At 36.6% G+C, this 27,838-nt stretch overlaps 1 protein-coding gene across 2 annotated transcripts in view; it reads left to right on the forward strand.

The window, feature by feature from the left end:
• Positions 1-27,838, forward strand: part of FRK (fyn related Src family tyrosine kinase) — a 100,888-nt gene that overhangs the window by 66,641 nt on the left and 6,409 nt on the right. For both annotated transcript variants that reach the window (XM_079146602.1, XM_079146603.1), the window contains 4 exons: positions 13,777-13,940; positions 14,760-14,928; positions 19,469-19,627; positions 27,624-27,805. In XM_079146602.1, coding sequence (XP_079002728.1) covers positions 13,777-13,940; positions 14,760-14,928; positions 19,469-19,627; positions 27,624-27,805 — 674 coding nt within the window. The remainder of the gene's footprint in view (positions 1-13,776; positions 13,941-14,759; positions 14,929-19,468; positions 19,628-27,623; positions 27,806-27,838) is intronic.

Raw genomic sequence — 27,838 nt, forward strand, 5'->3', positions numbered from 1 at the left:
AGTACAGTGAAAATATATAGGAGCAATATTGCAGAATGAGTTCAGTAACAAAAGTGGAAGTACAGCGGGATATTGAGGACCTCCTGCTCCTGTTGCTCATTTCTGGCATAGGCTAGGAGGCTTGAGAAAGGACAAGATGCCTGAGCCTGGCCTTGAAAAATGAATTAGTCTGAAATATATAAATAGAATGGCATTTTACTTATAGTTAGTAGTTCATGCAAATGCATGGAGATGGGGAACAAACAGAATGGTACCTTTAAGGAACTGCGAGTAAGTGTTTAAACATTCAGGATGGGGTGTAGCAGAGAACTCCATTATGGGATCTGAACTTCAGACAATGGCATGCATTTGAATTTTAAGGAGGAGAGAAAAAATTCAGATCTACATTTTAGGAAGAGTATTCTGGTGACCATGGAAGAAGGGCAGTGAGGCTGGACACTGAGGAAGTAGCATATGACCTCAGTGTAACACTCCAGGAAAGAGATATGAGGGGTCACTCAGTAAGGTGGTGGCAGTTGAGATGGCAGATTGATGGGACATAATGCTCAGAGATAAGAAATCAGGAAGAGAAAGGAATCAAGGGTGATCCTCAAATCTCTAGCTTTAGAGTTTGGTTTTCAGGATGACTATGCCATTCACTGAGACAGAGAATTCAAGCTAAGAGGAGACTTGGAGGATAAGAAAATATGAGTTAAAATTTTACTTTTTTAATTTGAGGTTTCTGGAGGGATCTGAAAGATGAGTGAGGGCAGCATCACAGAGACAGGAAAGTCATCACATGTTTCCTGCAGTAGTGGAAGTTGAAGGTCTGCAAATAATATCAAGAATAAGTTGTGATAGATTAAATGATGTCCCAGATCAGAACCCATATTGAAAGAGCAAACAGAGAGGGAAAAGCCTGAGAAGTTTAAGACTAATAATGGAGTCATGGTATTAAGTAGGGTAAAATGTTTCAAAGAGGTGTCAGTTGCAGAAATAGACCTTTTGCACAGCCTTATTATCTTATTATTAAATAGCACTGTAGCACTAGATTTGCTTATTTTAGAGCTGTGAGCAGTGCCTGTGACAGCAACACAAAAATACCTGCTGGCTGACAATAGATGGAGATGGTGTGGCTTAAGGTTGTGTATTTCAGAGTTTCACTGCCTGGTTTTGAACCATAGCACTCAGATCTACCTCTTCTTTATCCTAAGCAATTCACTCTCTCCATATGTTAGCTTTCTGTCAGTGTGAGAAAATATGAGATAAATCAACCTAAAAGAAGAAAGATTTATTTTGGCTCATGGTTTCAGAGGTTTCAGTTCATGGTCGGTTGACTCCATTGCTTTTGGGCTTGTGGGAAAGCAGAACATCATGTCAGGAAGAATGTGGTGGAACAAAGCTGCTCATTTCATGAGAGCTGGGGAGAAAAGAGATAGAGGTGAAGAGGTTGGAATCCTAAAAGCCCTCTCAAGGGCACACTCTCAGTGACCTGACTTCCTTCCATTCAGTCTCCTAAAGGTTCCACCATAATAGTACCACAGGCAGGTGACCAAGACTTTAGCGTATGGGCCTTTGAGGATATTTAAGATCCAAACCATAGCACTCCGTAAACTTGTTTTTTGTAAAATAACAAAAATAGTATTCATATTTCATAGTGTTGTTATGAAGATTAAAGTATTACGTAAAACAAGCATATTAGTGCTGTACTTGCTGAAAGCAAGTACTCAATAAAAATCCAGTAGCTTTTATTTTAATGTGTGAAGAATGTTACCTTTTGTACAGAAAGACAGAGATGTTGGCCCATCTTGCATTAGAATGTGTACTTTGAACGATTTTCTGGGAGTAATGATGGATTTTACTGAGTCATTCTCACTTGTTTAGCTGATTCACCCCTGAATGGGCAAGAATCAATAAGAAGAAGATTGGCCAGCCTTTGAAGTGCATGTTGTGACTAGGAGATGTTTGGTTTTCATGAGAAGTGTTTCTACCTGAATATCACCTGAATTATGGTTGCACCAAGCTATGACCAACAACAGACTTTTTATAGACATAGCCTTCCCTTTGTAACTAAATTAGAGTTGTCCAGAAAAACAGAACCAATAGAACACACACACACACACACACACACACACACACACACACACACACATACACACATCATGTGTCACTTAATACTTAATGATGGGGATATGTTCTTGGAAACATGTCATTAGGTGATTTCCTCATTGTATGAGCATCATAGACTGTTTTTACACAAACTAGGATGGTGTGGTCTACTACACACCTAGGCTGTATATATGGTATATCCACTGCCATATATGTAACCTGTTGTTGACTGATATGTTATGCAGCGCATGACTGTGTGTGTGTGTGTTTGTGTGTGTGTAAATTTGAAAAAGAGAAAGGGGGGTGAGGGGGAATGGAAACACGTGAATGTGCATACTTTATGAGGTTTGGCTCACATGATTATGGTGGAGGCCAAGGAGGCCCAGGATCTATAAGGCAAAGGCTCAGGAAATCCAATGCTGGTATTCAGCCTAAGTCTGAAGGTCTGAGAACTACAGGAGCCAATGTTGTGAATCCTGGAATTCAAAGGTCCAAAAAGTAGGAGCTCAGATGTCTATAGACAGGAGAAAATAGATCTTCTAACTCAACAAGAGAAAGTGAATTTGTCCTTTCTCTACTTTTTCCCTCTATTTAAGCCCTCAATGGATTTTATGATTCCAGTCCACATTGATGAGGGTGGATCTTCTTTAATGATTCAAATGATAATCCTTCAAGACACATCCTCACAGACACACCAATCCCTTAGCCCACTCAAGTTCATGCATGAAATTACCTCAGTACCCTTTGTCTACTACATGTTTGAAATAAGCAGCAGAAATATCTTTTATCATGGATACTTATTTAATATGATGAAAATTTGCAAGGATAAGAGCTACATGTTTTTAAAAATGAGAATGAATGATTAGCAAATTACCAATAGTTGCCTTGAATATGTAAAACAAAATGGAAGGAGACAATATTCTATAATCAAAATATAATTCTTACAAAAATTATTCTTTGTAATGAAGATTAAAATAAAAAATAAAAATTAATCTGAAGGTATTTTAATTACCATCCATTACTTTTCTCCATGGTTTTCCTGTTTACTTTGCTTAACATGTCCACTAATTACTGAAACCCACTGAGGCAAAGAGGAGCAAGAATTGAGGGCCACATTCTTCAGCAGGAAGGTGCTTTGAGAGTTCTTGGCATTTTGAGAGGGAGGGAGTGATGACATTCAGGAAGCTTCGAAACATGTAGCATCCTACTGAGAAATTAACAAATTGTCATCTTTTTTTCTCAACCAGGAAATAGGCAATAAGTGGTTAAAAGTTCCCATTGTTCTTACTGTCATTAGGTCACCCTCCATGATGGCACTTGGATTTCAGCCTTGCAAAAAGCTAACAGATTACTTCAGACCTCTAGGTGTTGTTTTTCTCATTGGTACAAATAAAAAGAAAATCTTTAAAACTTCTTGTAGTTCATATTTCACTTTCTTTTTTCCTATGAATTTTCATTAACATTAACAGAACACTAGAATTTGCAAGGAATGTCTAGCCTAATATTGCCCTTTCAGAGGAATCTCACAATTTGAAGCTTCAAACCTCCTATGAACAGTATCCTGGAGAACCAGCTTATTTCATTTTTGGGCAGTTCACTTCATTTGAAATTGTTTCTTTTGTGTAGTAGGTCTACTAAGTCATTTGGTTATTTATGATTTCATTTGTTCATGTATTATGTTTACAAAATGTTTTAAATTGACTTAAAACAACAAAACAGTACAAAATACAGCTAAACATAAAAAAGACAAAATCAATGGAAAAGAACAGAGAAATAGATCTTGCTGTGCCTCTAATGGCAGATAATTATCACAGTTTAGAAATCAGTTTAACCAGGGGTTCTTTGGAAGATAAAGTAAAAATGGAAACATTATGCTTCTCATGAGCTTGTGAAGTATAAAATGAATTATGATTTTAAGAATTAAATTCAAAGAAAAATGAGTTTTATGGGTTCTTAATATAAAGAATATCAAGTATCACACTGGACAATGTTTTCAGTAAACAGTGTAGCCATTGTCTTTAGATGATTAATTTTTATATTGCTTCTCTAAAAAAATATGGAAGCATTATGTGTATGTTCTTATTTTAAAGGCAGTATACCTTTATTACAGTTGGTTTAGAAAACAGATGTAATAAAACACCCACAAATCTGCCAGTCGAACGGTTATTTTCATGTTGGCAAATTTAATCATCTTTGCCCATATGTAATTATGGCTTACACAAGGAACCTCAGCTGGATTCCTTTAATAGTAAATGGCTCTAGGACATGTGAGCTGCCAGATATATCCTCATGTTTGCAATTACACTCTAAATTTTATATCCTCTCATTTCACTTAATACATTATTTCTGGATAATTTTTGCAATTATACAATTTTAAAAATTAACTCAATTTTTTATTTACTACAATTTAACAGTTATTTCATCACATTCTACATGAACATCCTAATGCATATAGCTTTTCCTATTTTGGTTGATTAACTGTGCTGTTTTAGTTTCTTATACAAATGATTTTATTAAATTTCATGTTGGAAATTGGCCCACAATAATGGACATTATAAGAACCAATTTTTTGCTGTGTTGGTGTATTTACCATTAAGGATGTTTTTGAGGATATTGCTTATTACATTTCCTGTGTTTTCTTTATGAGGATCTATATGAGAATTTTCCCATTCATTTTAATACCAGAAAAAAATGGGGGTATGTGCATGTGTATATGCACACACGTGTGTTCATGCACGTGCACATGAAAGCTTTGGACTCATAGTTTGCTAATATTTCCTTCTGGGAATCAGGTAACTGAATGTGTTTCCTTCTTTACTGTGAGCTGCTAGAAATGCACATAGTCAAATCCTTGGCCCACACCTCACTAATTTGTTTGGCCTTCTGAAGCTACCTATGTAAAACATACTAGCCTTACTCCTAGAGTCATTGTCCTGTCTTTTACCTTTTGCCCCTCTTGCTTCATCCACTTATTTTATTTAGCTCTTTTAATAATAGAACACTATATTCTTTGTTTTTTAAACTTCTGGGGTTCTGGGATTGAATCCAGGAGGCACTCTGCCACTGAGCTACACTCCTAGCCCTCATCCACTTATTTTAAATTTTATTTTATTTTGTAATTTATGCAAGCCTTTAAACCTTTCTGAAACAAGGCAGGGCTCTAACTAAATAAATACATGCAAATATTTGAATTATTTCCTTAGGGTGAGTTTTGAAAAGTAGAAGCACTTTCTCCCATGTTGCATTTTGTCTTAACCCAGTGAAAGATTTTCTGCAGGAAACTGAGAAAATATAATTCAAGTATGTTAATTTCTGATGATTTATTGCAGATATACTGTTGTGTGAGAAGTTAGGAGTCTTGAGAGGAATAAAGAGTCAAATTGTTTTTTGGAGTTTTTCTGCAATATCTGACACTACAAATACTATTTTCATGTGAAATTGTGGTAGACAACTTTCAATTAAATTAGCTGCCAAAATATTGAATGTTACAATTATGTATTGTTAATTTACCCTTCTGATTTAGATGCCAGATATACAAACAATAAAATCGACATTCTGTTCAGAATATTTAGGAGCCAGCTAAATTGAATTAAATTTAGGAGTCAGAAATTGATGCGGGGGGGGAGGGTTGGCTTATTTCCATGAAGGATTGAACTGTAAGGGTCTTGAGAGAAAGATCAACATTTTCCTCAAAAAGTTTGATAAGCATTTGAGCAGGTACATGGTTTAGGCCACAATTTCTGTGCTTCACGGAATGGAAGAGAGAATTTATTTTTGTCTGCAAAGGTTTCTGATTCTGTTGCCTCTGTAACCTCTGCTGGGCTCCTAGACCAGTAACAATCCTGGAAGTCCCCAGGGCCTGGGAGCTATCAGCCACATCCTCGAATAAGTGTTTTAGTAAAGAGCTTTCTTGAGTCATCTAAAATAGACATTTTCTTAATGAACCTATATTTGATCACTCAACTGGTTTAATAGTAAAACTTACTGACCAACATCCACAGCACAGTGGGAATATTCCGGTCTAGGAGCCAGGGACCTTCTGCACCCACTAGTTGAGTTATATCCATAGAAAAGATCAGTTCTGTTTGTTCTCTTTGCCTTTATTGGACATTTTTTTTCCCCCAGAAAAGGAGAGGGCAACTCTTTTTTAAAAAATACCTTTATTTTATATATTTATTTTTATGTGATGGTGAGGATTGAACCCAGTGCCTCACACGTGCTAGACAAGCTCTCTACCGCTAAGCCACACCCTAGTCCCAAGAGGATGACTCTTTAACATAATGCTGCCTAAATGTTTTAAGTCAGATATAATTTCTCCTTTCAAAATGGTTCATACTAGAGTTCTACTCTATCAGACTGAGCAAGAATTCATTCAGTATGGGACAAGTGCCTGCTTGAATTCTGTTTTAATGGGGAATGCAGCATAATAACTCAATTATGTGTTATTTATTTATTGGTGTAGAACTAACTTAGCATGAGTTCTGAAGCAATGGTGTAGAGAGTCATCATGGTTTAAAAAAGTACAAATAAATCCCCCTGACACAAACCAAATAAACAAAGGGTTTGTAAGGACAGGAATCTTCTCACCTGGAATTAATAGCAATTTCTTCACTGAATATGTTTGGTTGCCACTGGGCTCTCTAGGCATTAGTTGCAGAGAGTAGAAAATGCTACTTTGGAAGTGCCTCTTTTTAGTAGACAAAGCTATTTGATAATACTGATATTGTAATACAGGACTTGCACATTAGAAATATCTATCATCCTTTGTGAACAATGACACTCAAACTATCCCTGTGGGGTATATAGATACAATCATTATTCTCATTTTCTAGATAAGGAAACTGAAATGAAATTCCTTGCCTAAGGTCAAAGAACAAATCACTGGCAGAATAAGATTAGGGCAGAGAGTTCTTGATTTTCAATCCTTTGCTCAATCAACAGAGTCGTATTGTTTTACTCACTATGGGAACAGATTATTATCAGTCAGTAGAAATAAGGCTATGCCCAGATGATGCCAGAAGACCTGCTGAAAAATGAAAATCTGCTCAATCAACCATTCGTTTATCTATAAAATACCAAACTACTTATTAGACTGATATTTTTCACTGAACTGACTAGCCATCTTTGTGTCTTTCAGAGACAGCTTCTAACTTCATGTCTATGCTGCGTTCCAAAGTTAGTTTCTGTCCTTCAAAAGCCTAATTTTGAAATATATTGGCTTTCATAATTATTTAATATGTTCCAAACAATATGTGACCTGTGTAGTAGAGTGGGGACAGTTTGATGAAAGTAACTTGTGATAAAAATCTCCCAGCACTTCTTTATTTTGTGCCAGACAGCCGCTTTCCTACCTCTGCAGCATTGTGAATAAGACCTCGCCTGTAGGAGAAAGCTGGACTTGTGTACTTGTTATCAACTACATGTAAATGCATTTGGGTCTGGCAAATAGAACTGAAATCTCAGACCCCCATCTGAGCTCACATGGATCTCTCTGGTTACTCTGTGTGTGAAGGTGGCCAAATAGGTGACTTGTGGTATAGTCAATAGGGAAGTTAGTTTGCAGAAATAGATGAACTCTCAACATTTAACAAACCTTTACTGTATTCTTCATATATGCTTAGGTATAGCTCTGCAATATATCCTAATTCTTGAACATGTTCTGGTAGATTAATCAGTTGACAGGTGAAACATTACCCCCTTGGTCAAATAGCAAACATGAGAGTAAAGATGTAAATTCAGAATCCCTGGTCTTTTCTCTCAATTCAATCATGATGCCACTGACTTTTTTTAATGGATGATTCCATTTCATTTTTTAGTTAGACTTACATATTTTTGAGGTCGAGCTATGAAAATACTTAACTAATCTGAACTCATAGTAATTCACAATAAAAAATGACACAACATTATCATTCACTTGTAATCTGTAGGATTTAGAATAGGTTTGGTTCAGTAATAAAGATCACAATAAACCACAGAAGGAAAAGCAAATTCTTTTCTGCATAGTTCTAAGACCCATGAGTTCATCTTTATTGGGAAAGACACTTTGCAAGTATGTGAACTCCACTACTAAAAAATTAAAATCACTTTTAAAACATAGTTATATGTTTTGTAATATTAAAGGTGCGCTCATTCTGACTACAATGTGCCAAATTTTCCTGATGTTTCTGTTGTCTGATTTTTAAATAATATTTATCTTTCAGTCTTGTTCAGATTGAAACCTTGAATGAACCACATATAAATGCCCATGATGCCAGATAGAGGTGAAATAATTATATCCTCATTATGTTGTAAAAATCAAGAAGTTAGATATATACCTTAATTGACTATCCCAGTATTTATATCCTGGGACTGTTTTTCTCCTTTTAAGATTCCAAGTAAGTCTTAAGTCTTAATTACCTATTTAACTTTGCAGTGGACATTTCAGAAACTTACATTTCACTTTAAATCCAAGAATTGATGACATTATCCATTCATTTCATAGGTATTTATGTAATCATTGCTTTGTGCCAAGCCCTGACTAGGTATTGGATCAGTACAGAGTCCTTACCTCATGGAGATATCTTTACTGTGGTAAATGCCATCACAGTTAAACTGTGTTATGTGATACAATAAAGAACTTGGATAGCTAGGAAAGGCTGGTTTAGGATTTAAATTGAGACTCAGAGGAAGGTGCTAATGGCTAGACAATTTATAAACATGAAAACATGAAAGTTTGGTTCAGATGTTTCAAGATGAAGTATACTTATCTTGTGAAAGGACTGAGAGAGAGAGAGAGAGAGAGAGAGAGAGAGAGAGAGAGAGAGAGAGAGAGAGAGAGAGAGAGAGAGACAGACAGACAGGCATATCAGAATCCTGGGAGAGGAAACAACAGCCACCACACATGGTTGAACATGAAGGTGGAAATATTTGGAAAATTTGAAAAAATTTTAAAGACTACTTTAAAAAATTTTAATAATGAGAAAATCAAGGCCCAGAGAGATTGACATGTTTTTGGTTGTATACTAGGTAAATTTTAACTAGTGTCTCCAATCTCCTACTCTAATAAAATTACTCTTATTGTGCTTAAAAACCCTAGAGGTATTGCCAAATATTGGGTTTTATGGTTGAGAGCTTAAACCTGTATCTACAAACATCTGGCAAACATTTGTTTAACCTTTCTTTATAATCAAGATATAAACAATAGCAATTGCTAAAGCCATATCAATCATTTGTGATTTTCATCCTTTACTAAGAAAATAACAAGGAGTACTTTAACTCTTCAGTCATCTTTTGACTTTAATCTCTAACTTGGAAACTATTAGATCTTTTGTGGTATATTAAAGTGGAATCCATAAATTTGCGTCTAATTTACACATAGTCCACTTCAATTTGGAACCAGAAGATGGTCAATCTTGTTTAAAAAAGGAGAATTTTTTTATTGCTTTTCATCATTTCCAATTACAGAGCTATTGGCTTGCTAGACATCTCAGCTATAATTTATGCACTTTTCTTTTTGATAAATGGCAAGGCTTAAATTTTCAGGCTAATAATTTATATAAATTGCAGGTATACTTTATATTTTGCTACCCTTCTACTTCTAATATTTTTTATTACATTGAGGAGAAATGAATCGGGACTGACATGATATTGTTTACAGCTCTCTTCGATTTTTTGTTAGCTTTTTAATCCATATACAGAAATCTATTATGAGCTAAGCTCTATATCCTAATAAAAGCCTTCTATTTGGTGATGATTATACAGGGCAATTAACCTTGCCCCAAGAGTCATAGTCAGTGGGATTGGTAACTTGACAGATCAGAATATAGTGGAGTATTTCAGCCAGTTTGAAAAAAATCTGTAACTTAAGAAACTGATTCTTTTTGGAGGAGTTAACTGTACTCTTGCCCTTTGCACTTTAGGCAAAAGAACTGAAAGTTAAACATTTCTCATATGCAGATGATGAAATTTTATTGTAATGAACTGGAGGTATTTTAGTCAATCTGAAACCCACTGGCTACCAAGAATCTTAGCATCATCAGGTCCCGAGTTTGAATACTGTCTGTGCCACTTTTTCTCTTCTATGAGCAATAAAGTTGGCCTAATAGTGCTTAGCAGGGTACTTGGCTCAATAAATGTGGTTATAACAGAATGTTTAAATGGAATTTTTGACTGAGGTTATCAAATAAAAGTCAAATTCCAAAGTCAGATCCCCACACCCAGATTTATAAAGAATTTGGTCAAAGGTACATATTGCTGCTATACTGCTGCTCATAGGTCCCTCAGCTTGTCAATGATTTTAAAAAGTATAACATGTGGAAGGCTTGATGGATTTGGTGAGGGAATTTTACTGTGGGAACAATCTGAGCCCACACTTTCTTCCCAAAGTGATGAGTGGGAGCCCCAAACCTAGTGAGAGGGACTTTCAGGAAGGCCACTACAAGCTTGCTGTCTGTTCTTTGCAGTTGGAGGATAGGACACAGGTACCCTATGCAGGCCGAGAATTCTGCACAGCCTATGGTATTGGGATAGAAGTGCCTTGTGACATCAGTCTCTCCTCCCAGTAATCAATTATCAAGACAAGAACTGCCTCATGTCCTGTGAGTATTTTCTTAGGACCATAATGGGGCCTCCTACATGAGCAAACGTGCCAGGGAACAGTAGATGGTTGGCCTGGGGGAGTTTAGAGTTCCATGCAAGTGGACTTCTGCTAGAGGATGAGGAGAGACCTCCCAAGGATGAGTATGGTTAGATGAACTGCTGAAGAAAGACCTGAGAGGCCATAGGGTTCAGACAGCCTAGGAAACACCTGCCTCTTAGGAGCTCTATTGGGCCTCTGTGAGGGTCCAGAGAGGAGTCAGCTGGAAAGGCTGCCAGCAGTCTCAGCTTGTGAAGCTCACTGATGTTGGACCGATCTGAGTGTGACCTTCCCATCCTTCCCCTTCCTTTTTCTGTTTATTCCCTGAAGCAGTGAGAAGGAGAGGGAGCAATTCTCAAGAGAGAAACAGAGAGGAAGGCACCTAGACCACTTTTTATGTGACTGCTCTTCAGCCCAAAGCAGGCCTGGGCTGTAAAGGGGAGAATATTGGACATTTTAATCAAGGACTAGAGTGTTTCAGTTAATATCTTGTCAGGGCATTCTAAATTTGAATTGTGAGTGTGATTCTGATTTTAAGTAAGACTACTTGATATCTAAAAGTCAGAAGAAAACCTTATCTGGAGCTTTTATCTAGGGATACAAGAGTGTAATTGTCATTGAATACAAACTAAAGAGTGTTGGAAAGAAAATGAAAGGTATGTCATTAAATTATTAGTTACATAAGTCTGCTGTATTGGTTACTTTTTTGTTGTTGATAACTGTTATAGGCTACCTTCAAATTTAGTATTAAATTCCTGTAGTTTGCTAATTTGTTTGTTATTCCCCCTGCATTTTTCTGGCTTGTAATAAATACCTTATACCACAAGTCATCTCATTCAGTGATTTACAGAGCATTTTGCAGCCAGGTTTCTCACAATGTTTACCAGAAAATTTATTTGGTTAAAGTTAATGTTCTATGAGTACTTTGTTGATTTTTTATATCCAAGGTGAGAATTAGGTAGAATTTACTTTAACTTTGCAGACTTAAATATTTTAGCAGCATGCACCATGATGTAGCATTTTGGGAACTTGAACATGAACAGGGGAAGATAACCATTCTCTTTAGTGTTATTTTAAGTCAATGTGTAATCACATAATGAAAGTATACAATTCACAAGATTTAACAAATATTTACAGAATATATCGAAGTAACTGATATCCAGTTACAGAGTGGGATACTACTGACACTCCACTCACTGACTCCTTGTATCAATGATTTTACTTCATTTTAAGCTTTTTCATAATGGAATCATATGTAAAAGTGTTTGTGAGATTTATTCATTTGTTAAGTATAGATGTTTATTTACAAATCTGTACTGTATTCCACTTGACCAATATGCAGCAATTTATTAATTTATTCTATATCATAGTTGATGGGCATTTGGATTGTTTCCAAACAATGGTGCCACTGAAAGTATTTTTATATGTGTGCTTTGGCAAATATATTGTGCATTTTTGTTGATTTTGCACTTGGGAGTAGAAGTATTATACACATAACTATGTTCAACTTTAGTAGATAATAACAAAGAATAAAAAGAACTGGGAATGTGGCTCAGTCGTTGAGTGCCCCTGGGTTCAATCCCCAGTAACCCCCCCACCCCCAAAATGGTGGTAAAAATGACACTTTTCTCAATTATGTATGAGAAGTCATTTCACTGTTTTGCCACCGCTTTTAGATGTTGTCTTCTTTTCTTTCATGTTACCTTGCCAGGTGAGTGCCAATTGTTTTTTGAAGGAATTCTTTTCCTAGCCATGGGCACACCTTTAGTATACCTCCATCTCAGGATGGGAATTTCTTCTACCCAGTCTTCTTTCCTTTCATGAAGGTTTCGCTCCAGTTAAACCTGGTTATTGAAACGTAATTTCTATATTTAGAAGGAACTCAGAAAGCTATACTCATGGTAAATGCTGCTTAATACTTACCAATAACTTTGATAAGTGAAAGAATAGGTTTGAATTGCACTAGTCAATATTTTGAATGCAAATACAGAAAACCCAATTCAAATTAATTTAAGCAAAAAGTAACAGACTCTTGCAGATGTAAAGCCAGAAGTGTCTGGTTCCAGAGACTACCTCTTTTCTCATGTAAGCTTGCTCCATGGTGGAGGCAAGGGTTCTGCCAATAGCTCCAAATTCCCATTAGTTAAAACAAAACCAAAAACAACAGCAGCAAACTCCCTGACTTGAGTCTTGGAATTAGGACTCCTTGACTATGATTGCTCTGATTAGGCCTCCCTAAGCTCAAGGTGGGCACCAAGTCCCTCTGTATCATATGTTCTTAGAGAAGCAATGGTTTTCTGAGCAAGATTGGAGTGCTAATAACAGAAGAAAGGACAATGGTTGGCAGCCAGCAGAAGTAACAAAATGTTCACTGTAAGTCAGACTTCCTAAAAATGATGCAGGTTATTTTTTCCTTCAGATCTACAAGATTTACCCTTGGATTAGGCAATATTGCAGGAAATTTGCACATGTGAACATTTTAGGACCCATGGATCTGCTTTTGTTGAACTGTGCTGGGGCATTCTGGTATCGGCCTACACTGAGGGATAATTTAGTGAGTGACCCTGCAGAATTCCTTGTAACATTGTAAAATAGTCCCGAGGACACTCTTAGCTCTATTTCAGCCTCTATGTTATCAAACTCCATGGAAAAATAACCAGAAAGAGTTGAACTGTTTTTAAACACTGTCATGATTTTATCACATGGACACTGTGATTTCTGAAACTGACAAGATTTTTTCCCTTGTATTTCTAGAACGACAGAGTTAATTTTATGGTTTGTTTTAATCAAGTGTAGGCCTCTAAGCATGGAACTCTAAGCATGGAGTGGTTTTAGGGTTAACCTCAGTCCTTTATTTTTATCTTGTATTTCCTTCAGTGCTATGATCTTGAAATTTTTTCCCCCTTTTTTCCTTCTATGTATCCTTAGTAAACTCCCTTAACTCTTTTCTGAGACAAAGTTGAGAAACATTGAAGTCTGTGTAAATTTCATGCAACATATTGAAAAATCTCCACAAAACAAATCCTCTTGACTTTGGCAATAAATTTATTAACAGGACTTATTTTGGGTTCCAGTTTTAGATGAAGGAGTTGTGAAACACTACAGAATCAGGAGACTGGACCAGGGGGGCTTTTTCCTTACCCGGAGAAAAACTTTCTCAACATTGAATGAATTTGTGAGCTACTACACCACTACAAGTGATGGCCTGTGTGTCAAGCTGGAGAAACCATGCTTAAAGGTGAACTGCTTTCTGCTTTCAAACTATTTTTATCTTCAAGATATCCCCCTTTCAGATGTTCAAGTATTTGTCATGTGATATCAGTTCAGAAAAAAAATTTAAAAAATGTCCTTTTTTTACTTAAGGCAGGAAGAGGCAAACTATGGCCCGTGGACCAGTAATGTTCCATGTTCATTTTTGTAAACAATTTTTACTGGAAGAGACATGCTCATTTGTTTACTGTTGTTGGCTGTTGTGCCATTATGGTTGAGTATAGTAGTTGCAACAAAGAGAGTGTGGCAGATGGAAATCTTTACTATGAGCTCTAAGAAGGCAGGGGTGTTGCCTGTTTGCTGAAGGGCAGATAGTTCACACTTAAAAATTTTTATTTACTAAATGAATGAATGAACAAATAAAGAAATGAAATGAAAATGAGTTTGAGACAAGATGATTTTATTTTGCAAAAATATATAATACATTTAGTTAATACTACAGCCAGAGTTTGGGACCTTGTGAATGAGTGGAACTCCAATTTAGGCTGCAATTGGGAGGGTTTAGCTGGGTATAGAGGCATAGACATCATTGCAGACCTGTGTGAGCATAGTGTTGGGTATAAGATGGACATTGAAGTGCAGGATCTGAGAGAGAATGAATCTAAGGAGTTAACAGTGCAGAATCTCCTACATTTAGTTTACATTTTCAAGGAATTAGAATGTAACTTTTAGCATTTTGTTTTTAAAAGTGGTATTTCTTTAACAAGTACCTACATTATTATTTTGAACAAAAGAATGTTAATTTTCCCTTTTCTCTTATATGTATTCTTGTTTTTCTGCAAAACAGATACAAGTCCCAACTCCTTTTGATTTGTCCTATAAAACCGTGGACCAGTGGGAGATAGACCGAAACTCCGTCCAGCTTCTGAAGCGATTGGGATCTGGTCAGTTTGGAGAAGTTTGGGAAGGCCTCTGGAACAATACTACTCCAGTGGCTGTCAAAACATTGAAACCAGGTGCGAACATATTAAAGATTAACGGTGTATGTGGATTTTTACCGGCTCAATTTGCTACTGTTAATGCTCATGAGGTCATGGGATAGCCAGTGCGGGCAGCAAGCAGGTTTTGTCTTCTTTCTTCCCACCCCAGGTGACCTTAACCTGTGGACAGGCTTTAAAATATAAAGGCCAGAGCATGTTCCTTGGATCAGCTAAGCATAAAGTGTTTGCTGATCAAGATTCCAAGAATACATTTCTTCTCTAAAGTTAGGATTCAGTCTTCCAATATCTTTCTTCCCTTTTTTTCCTACCTTAGTTTAAAACAAACAAAAACCAACAAAACACTGACTATAAAGACTTAGAAAAAAATCAGATGGAAACTTGGTGATATTCAGGGAAAAACTGTTTTTATTAAACACTAATTGAATATGGTTAAAAGATAAAATGGTTCATCTAAAGGACCCCAAATCTGAACATGGAAGAAGTATTTCTTCTCCTATCTTCATTTATCCCCATGGAAGCAAGTAAAAGTATACCAAAATAAACAATCCTCCAGGTACTATGCCTTCCATTTTAAAGATGGTATAAGAGAATTTATAGTGATTAAATAATTTTCCTAAGACTTCCTATTCAAATCTTGAGCTATTTTTTAAATTATTCTCTGTCTCAATTTTATCATTTATGTTATGGGGATAATAAGATATACAAAGGGTTATTATGAAGACTAAATTAGGTCCCTAGTACAAATGCTTTGCATAGTGCTTGGCTCTTAGTAGGTGACCAATAAAAATATTTTTATTATTATTAGACAGTTAGTAAATGGCAGAGCTGGGATTTTTCATTTATCACCATTGTAGAAGACCCCACAGAAGTGGCATTCTATAAAATTGCAACATCATGGTGGCAGCCTCATATCTACCTCTAATAGCACAGGAAAGAATAATAAGAGCAGCAAAAGGTTAATCTTCCTTTTTATCTTACAAGCAGTCTCATTATTCTGCAAAACAGATACAGTTTTCAACTCTACAGGCTAGATGAGTTTTCTGTGGGCCCTCTGTTACTTGCTGAGCCCAGAGTTCTTAGAAATTTGGAAAGCTTCCTGGTTACAGAACTTGAACACTTGGGATTTGCTGGCAGGCAGTGCATGTAAGAGCACTGTTTCCAAACTGTGTGGTAGGGCACATTGAGGCATCACAGTGAATTCACAGGGGATCTGTGGGATATTTAAAAGTTTTGAGGTAAACATCTTCAAAACAACACAAATTGCCACCTCCAGGTAGTTTGTAGATTCAGATTTAGATCATGTTACATTCCTTTTTCTGACATTGTATTTTTATTAAGCTGGATTTTTGATGATTATTGTGGACCAATATTGGCAAGATCCACACAAAAATTCACATGGGCCAGTAAATGAGGATGATAGAGCTAAACCTGAAGTTCAAACTGAAGTTCAGAGAGATTTGGTAACTTGCTCAAGATTGCACAGGGAATAAAACAGAGCTGAGATTTTTTCAGAGTTCAGAATTTTGATTGGACTGAATCCTGAACTTCTGTTTGAATTTCTATTTGAACTCCTATTTGATTATGAGAAGTCATGTAGTACTTGTATTTCTTTAGTAAATAACTGTGGTTAAGAATGAAATACTATTTTTTTTCCTTTCAATTTACCTGTATTAATTTTTCAAATGACTATTAACTTCTAGGATGAATACTTCTTAGTTGTTTAGATCTAACCAAGAAAGCAAACTATTAAGTATGCATTTTGGCCTGAGGCATTTGTGAAAACAAAAACAAAAACAACGACAAAAAAAACTATCGAGGCACCAAGGATGCCATTGACTGAAAATGTTAGGATCTTGTTAACAGTTAAGAGCTTAAAGATAAACCTGGCTCTGTCCTTTGTAAATTGGTTATTTTTTTAACCTTTCTGAATATCCTCATCTGGAAATGCAAATTTAAATAGTCCCCATTTTATAGGATTTTGTGAGAATTGAGCAAATCTACATAAAATATATGCAATGAGTTTTTAATAAATATTAGGTTCTCTGCTGCTGATAGATGCACACTCTGAATTGTAGATTCACTGGTGTAGGAGTTCAGTTCTAGCATTTGCGTCTGCCAGAAGAAACAACAGAGAGGCACTTTTAAGGGGCCAGATGCCATCACTTAAGTGAGGACAATCTATTTCAGCATCCAAGATTTTCACAGTCATCATGTATATATGCTTTTAAATCCTAAACTTTTTGAATTGATAATCAAATTTTAAATTTATCGTTAATCTAATCATTCCTCCCTCTCTTCTCACAAAATAGGAAAGAAAGAAAAGCAACAAGCTATCCTTTCTAGCATTGCTCTCTAAGGAAGGCCTTCTGGAGGTCAAAAGAGAACAAAAAATCATATTTCTTATAGTTAAAAAAAAGCACGATAGTTTTCTTTCCAACAGGAATAATTATTATTGATTTACAGTGTAATAGCAACAAACAGCTTTGGTGATTGGTTAAATGTCTTCACTTTACTGGGGCCATTCATCAATCTTAGCAGCTATTTATTGCTTAGCAGACTACCACGCAATAAAGATGAGCCTGAAATCAACTCCTGCAGTAGCTTTGACAGGCAAAAATTAATATTTAATGTTGCACTACTGGGTTGAGATTGGGTTTCCTTTGCAGTACAGTTGGTGAACTCTACCAGCATAGCCACAGAGGAGTTCCCTGAACTGCCTGCACCTAAGAGGCTCCTGGCATATTATGATTTCAGCTCTTGCAGATAGTCTGACTTGGGCATGGGTTAAGTATCCTGCATAAAATGTCTGAGTGATGATTGTAATTCCGTTGTCACTGGAACCTTCATGAATCATTATATTTTGAGGGGGGCAGTCATATGGTATCCATGTTTGATCCCAGACCAAACTAGTTATTCCAAACAAAAACAAAGTACTTTATTATGATTCAGAGCCCTCTTTTCCTCCCGGTGTTATTTTTCTATTATAATTCCGAATTTTAAACAATTTGATTATGTGGACTAAATTAAATGGTAGAACTAGAATTGAGAAAACAAACAAACAAAAAAAGGAATGGAAAAGAATATAGAAGAAAACATTTATTTTTTCTTCTCTAACACCTTATCCCTTTGCTCCTCAGTCAATAAAAAATATTTACAGTTGGTCTTTTTGGTTTTCTTATTCTCTTCTCTAAGTATGCATATTAATAATACAAATAATGGTCTGCAATCTTTAAATACACATGTTCCAGGCATTGCTATTATTCTGATAGTGATTTTCTGATGTTAGTAGGATTACTAGCTATACTTTGTGGATGAAGAAACTGAAGTTCAGAGAGATTTGGTAGCTTGCTCCATATTGCACAGGGATTATAACAGAGCTGAGATTTTTCCAGGATCCAGAGTTTTGACTGGACCTGGGTCCTAAACTTCTGGACTCTCAAAGGGTAGACTGCTTAAATGCTTATGTGAAATAACCTGTATGTAGGCCATATGAAACTCTTCTTAGTTTGACATTAACAAACAAGTCACAGGCTACCTTGGACTGTCAAAGCTTATCCACACCCAGGTTCAAATGTCAGTTGTGAAACCTCTGACATTGAGAGGATGATGAATGAAAACAGTCTCTTTGGACATCAGTGGAAATGATATTTGCACTATCTACAGTGAATACTAAGATGTGAAATGACAGTATTTCTTCAGTTACAGTAATGTTTCTGAAACATCACATCCAGAAGAAGTAAAAGATTTTAAAATTACTGATGAAATGTAAACTACAAGTATCCTCCCTCCTCTTAGATTTTATTTGACATAAACTGCTTGGCACCTTGTGTGGTTGAGTCAGAGTTGAACCATTTAAATACAATTTAATTATAAATGAATCTTCAAAATACCCTTCAATGCTGTCTCCCAAATCATCTGATCCAGCTTTGGAGGCTCTGGAAGTGGAAGTGGGTGGTACGGGAGAAAATGTTGAATATTAGTTTCACGTTAAACTGGTGAAAAAAAAAAGTCACTGACTTTTGGGAATGTCCCTTCAATGTTTTCTGCTTGACCCACAGCCTATGTTCCTACAGAAATAAGAACACAAATATGGCAGAATATCATTGTTTAAGGGTCGTTTTTCAACTGTTCCCACAGTGGGTACCAAGGCCCGGGCAGACGTCCGCTCTGGCTGGAGTAATTAAACATTCAGTGTCCTCCAGTGTTCATATTAATACGATGTCTCCTCTTTGTGTTCTTCAGATGCCTGCCGTGTTTTATCAATTAGACTGTCAGTCTCTCCTTTTCTCTTCATTTTTTACATGGGCCCGAATCAACTGTTTTTCACCTACGGGTCATAACATATAAAGTGCACATCCCTGATACAACACCACATCTAGTAATTAGGTTGCCCCGGCTGAGCTGATTCTCTTCTCTGATAACTCTGAAGATTTGTGACACCGATGCTCTTCCGTTACTGAGAGGCAGGAGGCAATCTCGGTGATTCCCACCAGACTGCTGTGAGGATAGGAATGCCTCAATAACATAAAGTGATTTCCTCCTTTTCTTGTTTCAGGTTCAATGGATCCAAATGACTTCCTGAGGGAGGCACAGATAATGAAGAGTCTAAGACATCCAAAGCTTATCCAGCTTTATGCTGTTTGCACTTTAGAAGATCCAATTTATATTATTACAGAGTTGATGAGACATGGAAGTCTGCAAGAATATCTCCAAAGTAAGCTAAAGACTCAATAAAAGGAAAAAAGAAAAGGAGGAATTTAGTTTAGCTAGTCCTATAAACGTCAATTTAGCAAGCCTCCTCTAACTCAAAGGATATTTACTATGTGTATATCTGTAAGAATGAGTGTTGTAACATTGAATGGCTCAACTACTATTTAATAGGCTATATCCTGTGGACTCAAAGGAAGGAAAATATTTATGTAGTGGAAGGATAAATTGTTCACAATAGACGTATCAGAGAGCTTAAGTGCAATGTGGGAAATTGATCAATGGATGTTTTGCATGATGCTCTATTTTTTACAGTAACTAATTGAACATTGTCAGTCACATTTCCTATGGTGCAGAATTTGGGACATGAAATACGTCTAGGGAAAAGAGCAAGAGAGGTATCCTAGGTTTTTGTCTTTGCCAGTATTTGCTAATATTGTGTTTGGTGTTTAAAATGCTTTCTCTGCATGACAACATTAGAATTTTCAAACTAAAAAGCAGAAATATACTATTAGCTTTATTCCCCCATCCATTTCCTGCAGTCAAAAAAGACTTAAGGGCATTGTGAAATTTTGATGTTTATTACAAATGAATAATTTAATAAACAATAAAATAATAAGCATGAAAATGTGATGTTCAAAGAAACTGAGATCAAATACTGAGAGAATTATTTATGCTTGAAAAACAGACTTTTTCTGTAATATTCTTGAAATGTGGTGAGATTGATAGGATGTATGAGGTAAAAGGAGGTGAGGACAATGGAACAAAGATTTCAGAAAGTTAAGAGTATTCTGTTATTTCAGGGTGACTTGTGAAGCTGGTAATCCTAAAATTTCAAAACAAAAATGAATGGAGAACATATGTGACATAATAAATGCTGTTAAAACAAAATTATACCTAGATTATTGCATAAAGATCATCACATTTATCAGACTTAGAATGTCACCCACCACAGAAAGACTGACCTCAACTGTGACTCCTTTTGCCTTATTCAGGACAGAGTACAAGAAGGATCCCAGGCTAGATCTAACAAAGTGTATGTTACGATGTGCATATTGTAAGGTCACTTAAATTATAAAATGGTCACTTATAATATGCACATTACTAAATCTAATTGTCAATTTCTGAATGCAGATCTATCAGGAGCATTCAATTCCCTTGCTTCATTTGACTTCCAAGATACTTAACCCGATGACTCATCCTCTTCTCATTGGTTCTTTTCAATAAGTGATTTTCTCCCAGACCTATCAACATTCTGGAGTTCTCCAGGATTCTTTTGCAACATCATTAGTTCCCTTGTTAATTTCTTTAATTTTTAATTTATTTTAAAATTTTGAGATAGGGTCTCACTGTGTTGGGCAGGTCGGCCTTGAATTTGCCATTGTCTTGCCTCTGCCTCCCAAGTAGCTTGGATTGCAGGTATGCATCATCGCACCTGGCTTCCTTTGTTGATTTCATCCTATGTCAGTGTTTAAATATTTATGTATTGACAGTTCCATGAGTTTTATTCCTTCCTTGGAACTTCGGAATAATATACGCAGCTGTCTTCGTGACCTCTCGCTGGAACGTTGTGTTAGTCTGGACAGTGCAGGTGTGCTGCAGCCATGGTCCTCCAATCCCAGAGGCTCAACACAGCAAGAGTTTTTTCCTTCCTTGTGCTTTGTGTGTAAAATAGCTTGGTGGCTCAGCTTTTTTGATCACCTTGGTAGGAAAAGGGAATGGGACTAATCTCACCCTGACTCGTAAAGCTTCTTACCTTTGTCACTTCTGGACCCTTTTTTTTTTTTTTTGGTCAAATCAAGTCAAATGGAATAGGGCAGTACAATTCACTAAAGTGCCTGAAAGGAGGGGAAAATGTTTCTGAGCAACCCTAACATCTACCACAAATGCCAATTAGATGTCTCAGGATGGTCTGCCCAAACCTGGCCTCCTAGTACTCTCCACAGAGATCTGCTATCCTTGTATTCCTTCCTGGGTCATGACAAGACCTGGGACCAATACCTTGGAGCCATTTTTGCTTCTTACATCCCATTACCTAGCCAACATGCAAATCCTATTGGCTTGCCTTCAAAATATATCCAGTCTTTTCCCTTTTCTCAATGTTCTCACCCAGGTTCAAGTGATGATTGGCTCCACTTTGGATTCTGCACCCTCTTGATCTCCCTCTTTGGCTTCTTGTCCTCTTTAGTCTTTTGTCAACAAAGCAACTGGAGATATCCTTTTGAAATATAAGTCAGAGTTTGTCCCTCCTCAGCTTAAAACCTTCAGAGACCCCCACTGGTTCTTACCTCTGTTTAACTGCTATAGTCCCCCTGACCTGGTTCTCCATCACCTCTATGGCCTTACCTGTGACTTTGCCCTTGTTCTTGCAGTGTCACTACAGTGACCTTTCTATCCCGCAGGCACACTTTTATTTCACTTCAAGCCCTTTGCCCTTGAGAGTTCTTTTGCCTGTTTTTTTTTTTTTTTTTTTTTTTTCCTATTTATCCACATTGTTGCTTCTCATTTCCTGAAAGTCTTTACTCAGGTGATTCCATCTTGGTGCATTATTCACTGGTCAACACTCAATTTTGTTATGCTTTGTTTTATTTCGTCTCTGGGTAGTGAACTCAGGGGTGCTTTACCACTGAGCTACATCCCCAGCTCTTTTTATTATTTTATTTTTTGAGACAAGGTCTCACTAAGTTGCTGAGGTTGGCCTTGAACTTGTGCTTCTACTTCAGCTTCCTGAGTTTCTGGGGTTACAGTATACACCAGGACACCTGGCACTGGTCAAACTCTAAAATTTATTCTCCTTTTACTGATTCTCCTGTTTCCTGTTTTTGGTGTTCTCTCTTTAGCTGTTAATTATCTTACATTGTATGACTTATTTTTTTTTTCCTTTTTTTTTTTTTTTTGGTATTCAGGATTAGAACTCAGAGGCATTTTTACCACTGAGCCACATCTCCACCCCTTTTTATTTTTTATTTTGAGACAGAGTCTTGCTAAGTTGCTTAGGGCCTCACTTAGTTGCGATCCTCCTGTCTCAGCTTCCTGAGTTGCTGAGATTATAGGTGTGCACCACTGTATCTGGCTTTAGTATCTTCTAAATTCAGTTGCACAAGGGCAGAATTTTTTTTTTTTTTTTTTTTTTTTTGTTGCAGTGCTGAAACAAAGTGTCACAAAGAAGGTGTGCACTGATTATGTGTTGATTGAATAGATTAATCTGAATCTAGTAAGACTGGGATTTAGAATCTAGCTAGTTTTGTGTTTTTCGGTATCAGCTTGAAAAGATCCAGGTAACTACATTGCAGACTCCTTAGGCACTGAAGATTTCTGTGGTTTATTGATGTGGTACTCAGGGCTGAATACAAACCCTGCCATATGCTGGGTTAGGCCATCAGGGCAAGATTACCAAGGCATTCATCTGAAGGATACTTAGCAGTCAGGAGGAACAGTGAATTTATACTTGTTAAATACACCCTCTTCCCAATCAAGAGGTGTAGATTTAATAGACAGATCTTAAAGTGAATCTGCCACTCATAAGTAGCTCATCATGATAAATATCATTAAGGTAAAAGGTTCTTAAATAATAGGATGCAATTGGTTTTTGTTTTGTTTTGTTTTGTTTTGTTTTTTGTTTTTTCTGCAGATATAAACTGCCAGGGGTTTGTGAAACTTTCCATTGATTTTGCTGCATGGTTGTATAGATGTGCTCTGCTTTTTATTTAGGCAGTTCCTAGTCTACTGTGCTTTTCAGGATGGGAAATGTATATCACCCAATTTCTTCCAGTATTGTGCCTGCCAGTGAAAACCTTTTTATATGCACTGTAATAGGATTAGATGTTGTATTTGATATTTGAAATAACATACATATTTCTCTATATTCCAGTCTTTGTAGTTCCCAAGTTTGGCTGATTTTCTTTTCTTTCTTTCTTTCTTTCTTTTTTTTTTTTTTTGTAATAAATTTCTCCCAAATGAGAGAGTCCTGTGGGGGAGGGGAAGAAAGAAAGAAAGTGAGGAAGGAAGAAAGGAAGAAAGGAAGGAAGGAAGGAAGGAAGGAAGGAAGGAAGGAAGGAAGGAAGGAAGGAAGGAAGGAAGGAAGGAAGAAATTAAGTAAATAGGGCTGGGGATGTTTTTCACTGGTAGAGCACCCTGGAATTCAAACCACAGAAACAAACAAACAAACAAAAAAACCAAAAATTGACAGCTGACCAGTGAACAACTCACCAAGATGGATCATCTGAGTAAAGACTTTCAGGAAATGAGAAGTGACCATGTGGATAAGTTAAAAAAAAAAAAAAAAATCAGGCAAAAGAAATCTCAAGGGCAAAGGGTTTGAGGTAAAATAAAAGTGTGCCTAAAAGGCCACTGTAGTGACATTGCAAAAACAAGGACAAAATTGTAGATAAGACCAAAGAGATAATAGAGAAGCAGGTCAGGGGGATGTAGGAGTTGAACAGAGGTAAGAACCAGTAGACGTGGCAGTCATTTTTCTAAGTTCTTTACAAGTATCAACTTAGTTTATTTTCTAACCACCTTATGAGCTAAGTGTTGTTATTATCACCCCTACTTTACAGTTGAAGAAACTGAGTAACAGACAGCTTAGGTGACTTTTCCAAGGTTGAAAGCTTGTTTGATACTTTATGCTCTTAACTGTATGCATAACACTGATGTCATTCCTACATCAACCTACATTAGTTGTCCGTTACTATGCAATGTCTTCCCCCAACACATAGCAGCTTAAAGCAGCAAACATTTACTATCTCACAGTTTTTGTGGTTAGGAATCAGGGACAGCTTAGCCAGGTTCTAGTCTGGTTTCATAAGGTTGCAGCCAAGGTTTTGGCAGGTGCCCCAGTCATCTGAAGGCTCTAGTGGGTGTGAATACATTTCCAAATTCACTCTTACGATTGTCGGGAGAAATTGGTTCCTCTGGGTTGCAGGATTGAGGGAGTCAGCTCCTTGCTGGTCGTTGGCTGGGGAGTGACCCATGCTTCTTGCTATGGAGGGCAGCTTCTAACCTCGCAGCTTGTTTCATTAGAGTGAACAAACAAGAAAGCAATGGAATGCAGAGCATCAGTAAGATTAAGTCTGTCTTTCATGAGTTAACCTTGGATACCCCATTACTCTTGCCATATTCTCTATAAGATGTGAGTCACTGGGTCCAGAAAAGTCCAATGGAAGGGACTTTTGTAAAGGTGTGCATTCCAAGATGTAGGATCACTGCAAGCCATTTTAGAAGCTGCCTGCCACATAGCTTATGGTCAGTCACTAGCTTTTCTTAATGTCAGAGTTTCTTTTCTTATTGAGTAGATGTGATATCAAAAGGCATCACAGCAGCAATACTAGGCCATTATGCTTTGTACAGAGTTATATTTTATCTGTATGCTTACATTTTGTTTTAGATTGAATAATAATATTACCTATTATAATACACAACTCTCAGTGGCATTACACATAGGACATTTTTGATAGGGGTTCGACTGCTTTTTTAGGTGGGTTTGGTAACACAAGAATTTAGACTGCTTCTGTCTCATCATGATTTCCATGGCTCTACAATTTTGAAAGTCATCCCTTTAGCCTCGGAGATATGAGATCCTATATGTGATGCACATCATTTCTGAACACAATGTGTTGCCCAGAACTAGTGGCAACTACTTAACTGTAAGGGGAGGTGTGCAATGTGATTTTCTGTGAGTGCCCAGGATAAAAGAACGTAAAGGACAAAAAGATAGGTGAGCAGTGAGTTTTACCTCACATCTGATTTAAATATGCTACTGGCTTTTACACACACACACACACACACACACACACACACACGCACACACACACACACACACACAAACCTCACTGTGCTTAAGACTTTTTCATTTAAAAATTTCTTTGACTCTCTTTCATTTTTTATTGGAAAAGATAGTGTTTATGTAGAAAGTACATAAATCATGTAGCATAGTTTGACATGTAATTATAACATGCATAAGTAAGCAACTGTGCAGCCACTGCCCAAATCAAGAATTAGAACACAGCCAGCATATACCCCAGAGACCCCTGAATACTTTATCCATCACAACTCCTCACTTTCCTGAATTCTGTAATGGCTTTCCTATGACATTACATTTACCTCTACCAGATCCTTGTTGTCTTCCCTTTTTGACTAGGGTTTTGGAATTTTCCATCTCCTCTTGCTGTCTGTCTCCATGTTCTCATTTCCCAATTACCCTTTGGCCCCTTACACATGATCTCTAGTAAAACCCTTCACCAATGACCCCATAATTATTATATTTAACATCATTTTTATATTTAGTCTTTATCTTACTGAGCTTATCTGTGGAACTTGACTATGATGACATTTTCGTTTTCAAAATTTTTGATTTGTTAAAACACTTCTCTCTTATGTTTCTGGCTTATACTTCTCAATTTTTTTTCAGGTTCTTTTCCTCTACCCACCCTAAATATTGGTGTTTCTCATGAATCTGTTTCTTCCTAGGACCTCACCCACTTTTCGTGTTTGAACTCCCACTCAAACTATGACCATTAAATCTATATCTCTAGCTGAGAGTTCTTGTATGAGCTCTAGACCCACAAATTGTCTTCCTTCAGCCATTTCCACGTTGGTAATTCATATATAACTTAAGTCCCAAAATGTTTAATTTTGCTTAGGAGCAATGATAACATTAAGAACTAGGATCTATACTGTTCTTCCTAGATACCAGGTAGTGTTTTAAATGCTTTGCATGTGTTCAATTGTTTCAACTCTCATTTTAATAATCAATATGGTAAGAGTTACTCTTACCTCTATACAGATGAAGAAACTCAGGTACAGGGGTGCTAAGCAGCTTTATGGTCACAGAGAAATATGAGGCCCAGCTTTGATCTCAAGTCTGACAGTTAGCTTTGAGCCAGGCTTCCTAACTCATGTGCTTTAGCGAGCACTCACATCAGGGCTTATGTTTAAACCTGTGTTCATAAGACCAATAGACTCTATGTAATAATATTTTACTTATTTGGACAGGGATAATAATAATTTGGATTTATGTGAAACTTTTAAAAAATGAAATCTGAAGACCCCGTTTTGTAAAGTCATCATAAAAGGGCATCGACCTCTTTTACTAATGATAAAACCAATCCTTCTACCTAAATTTCCTGTATTTAATTTTAGGGAATGCTCAGTAGGTAAAATGCTGCTCATTAAAGGTGTGTCTGTCTGTACCCAGAGAGATGAGCAACTTGTTCTAAGAACAACAGGCTAAGAAATGGAAATTTACAAAATACATATTAAGCTTAGAGGTACAAACATTTATATATAAATAAATATTTTTTTAAAAAAAATATATATTTATATAATTAATCACAATGTGTAATTATATATAATATATGATTATAATAATATATACAATATATAATATATAATATTTATTTTTTGGGGGGGGGGATACTGCAGGTTGACCCAGGGACACTTAACCACTAAGCCAGGTCCCCAGCCCTTTTAAAAAATATTTTATTTAGTTACAGGGTCTCACTAAGTTGCTTAGGGTCTTCCTAAGTTGCCGAGGCTGGCTTTGAACTTGGCAGTCTTTCTGCCTCAGCCACTGGAATTATAGGCGTTTACCACATGCAATATGTGCATTTTGAAACTACTGCTAGACTTTTCATTTCTATAAGTGAGTCAGTTTTTAAGAAAACTCTGATGAAAAAAATGTGAACTTTTCATTGGTTCAGCCATGCAAATTAGGTTCACAATAGACTCAATGACCAAAACAAACTATGCAAAGTTTAAAAGTAATCTGAAAGTACCCAAGCAACAGTTTCCATGAAGAGATGAATTTGTGATATGTGGTATTAAAAAATGGCAGTAACTGGACCCTTTTAGATCCTTGCTCCTGTGTTTGGATCATGTGATACCCTTGTTCCTTTCTCAGCACATCAGTGCCATCAATAGCTCATTCATCAAAATTCTCAGAATTCACTTCAATAGTGCAAATACTTTACAGAATAAATCTCTTATTTTCTCTTTTTCCTTAGATGATGCTGGATCAAAAATCCATCTGCCTCACCAGGTGGACATGGCTGCACAGGTGGCTTCTGGAATGGCCTATCTGGAGTCCCAGAACTACATCCACAGAGATCTGGCTGCCAGAAATGTCCTTGTTGGTGAACATAATATCTATAAAGTAGCGGATTTCGGACTGGCAAGAGTTTTTAAGGTAAGTTTAGTTTAGTTTTAATTAGCTTTTGTA

This window comes from Sciurus vulgaris (genome assembly GCF_902686455.1).
Source record: "Sciurus vulgaris genome assembly, chromosome: 7".
In the NCBI taxonomy this organism is placed as follows: domain Eukaryota; kingdom Metazoa; phylum Chordata; class Mammalia; order Rodentia; family Sciuridae; genus Sciurus; species Sciurus vulgaris.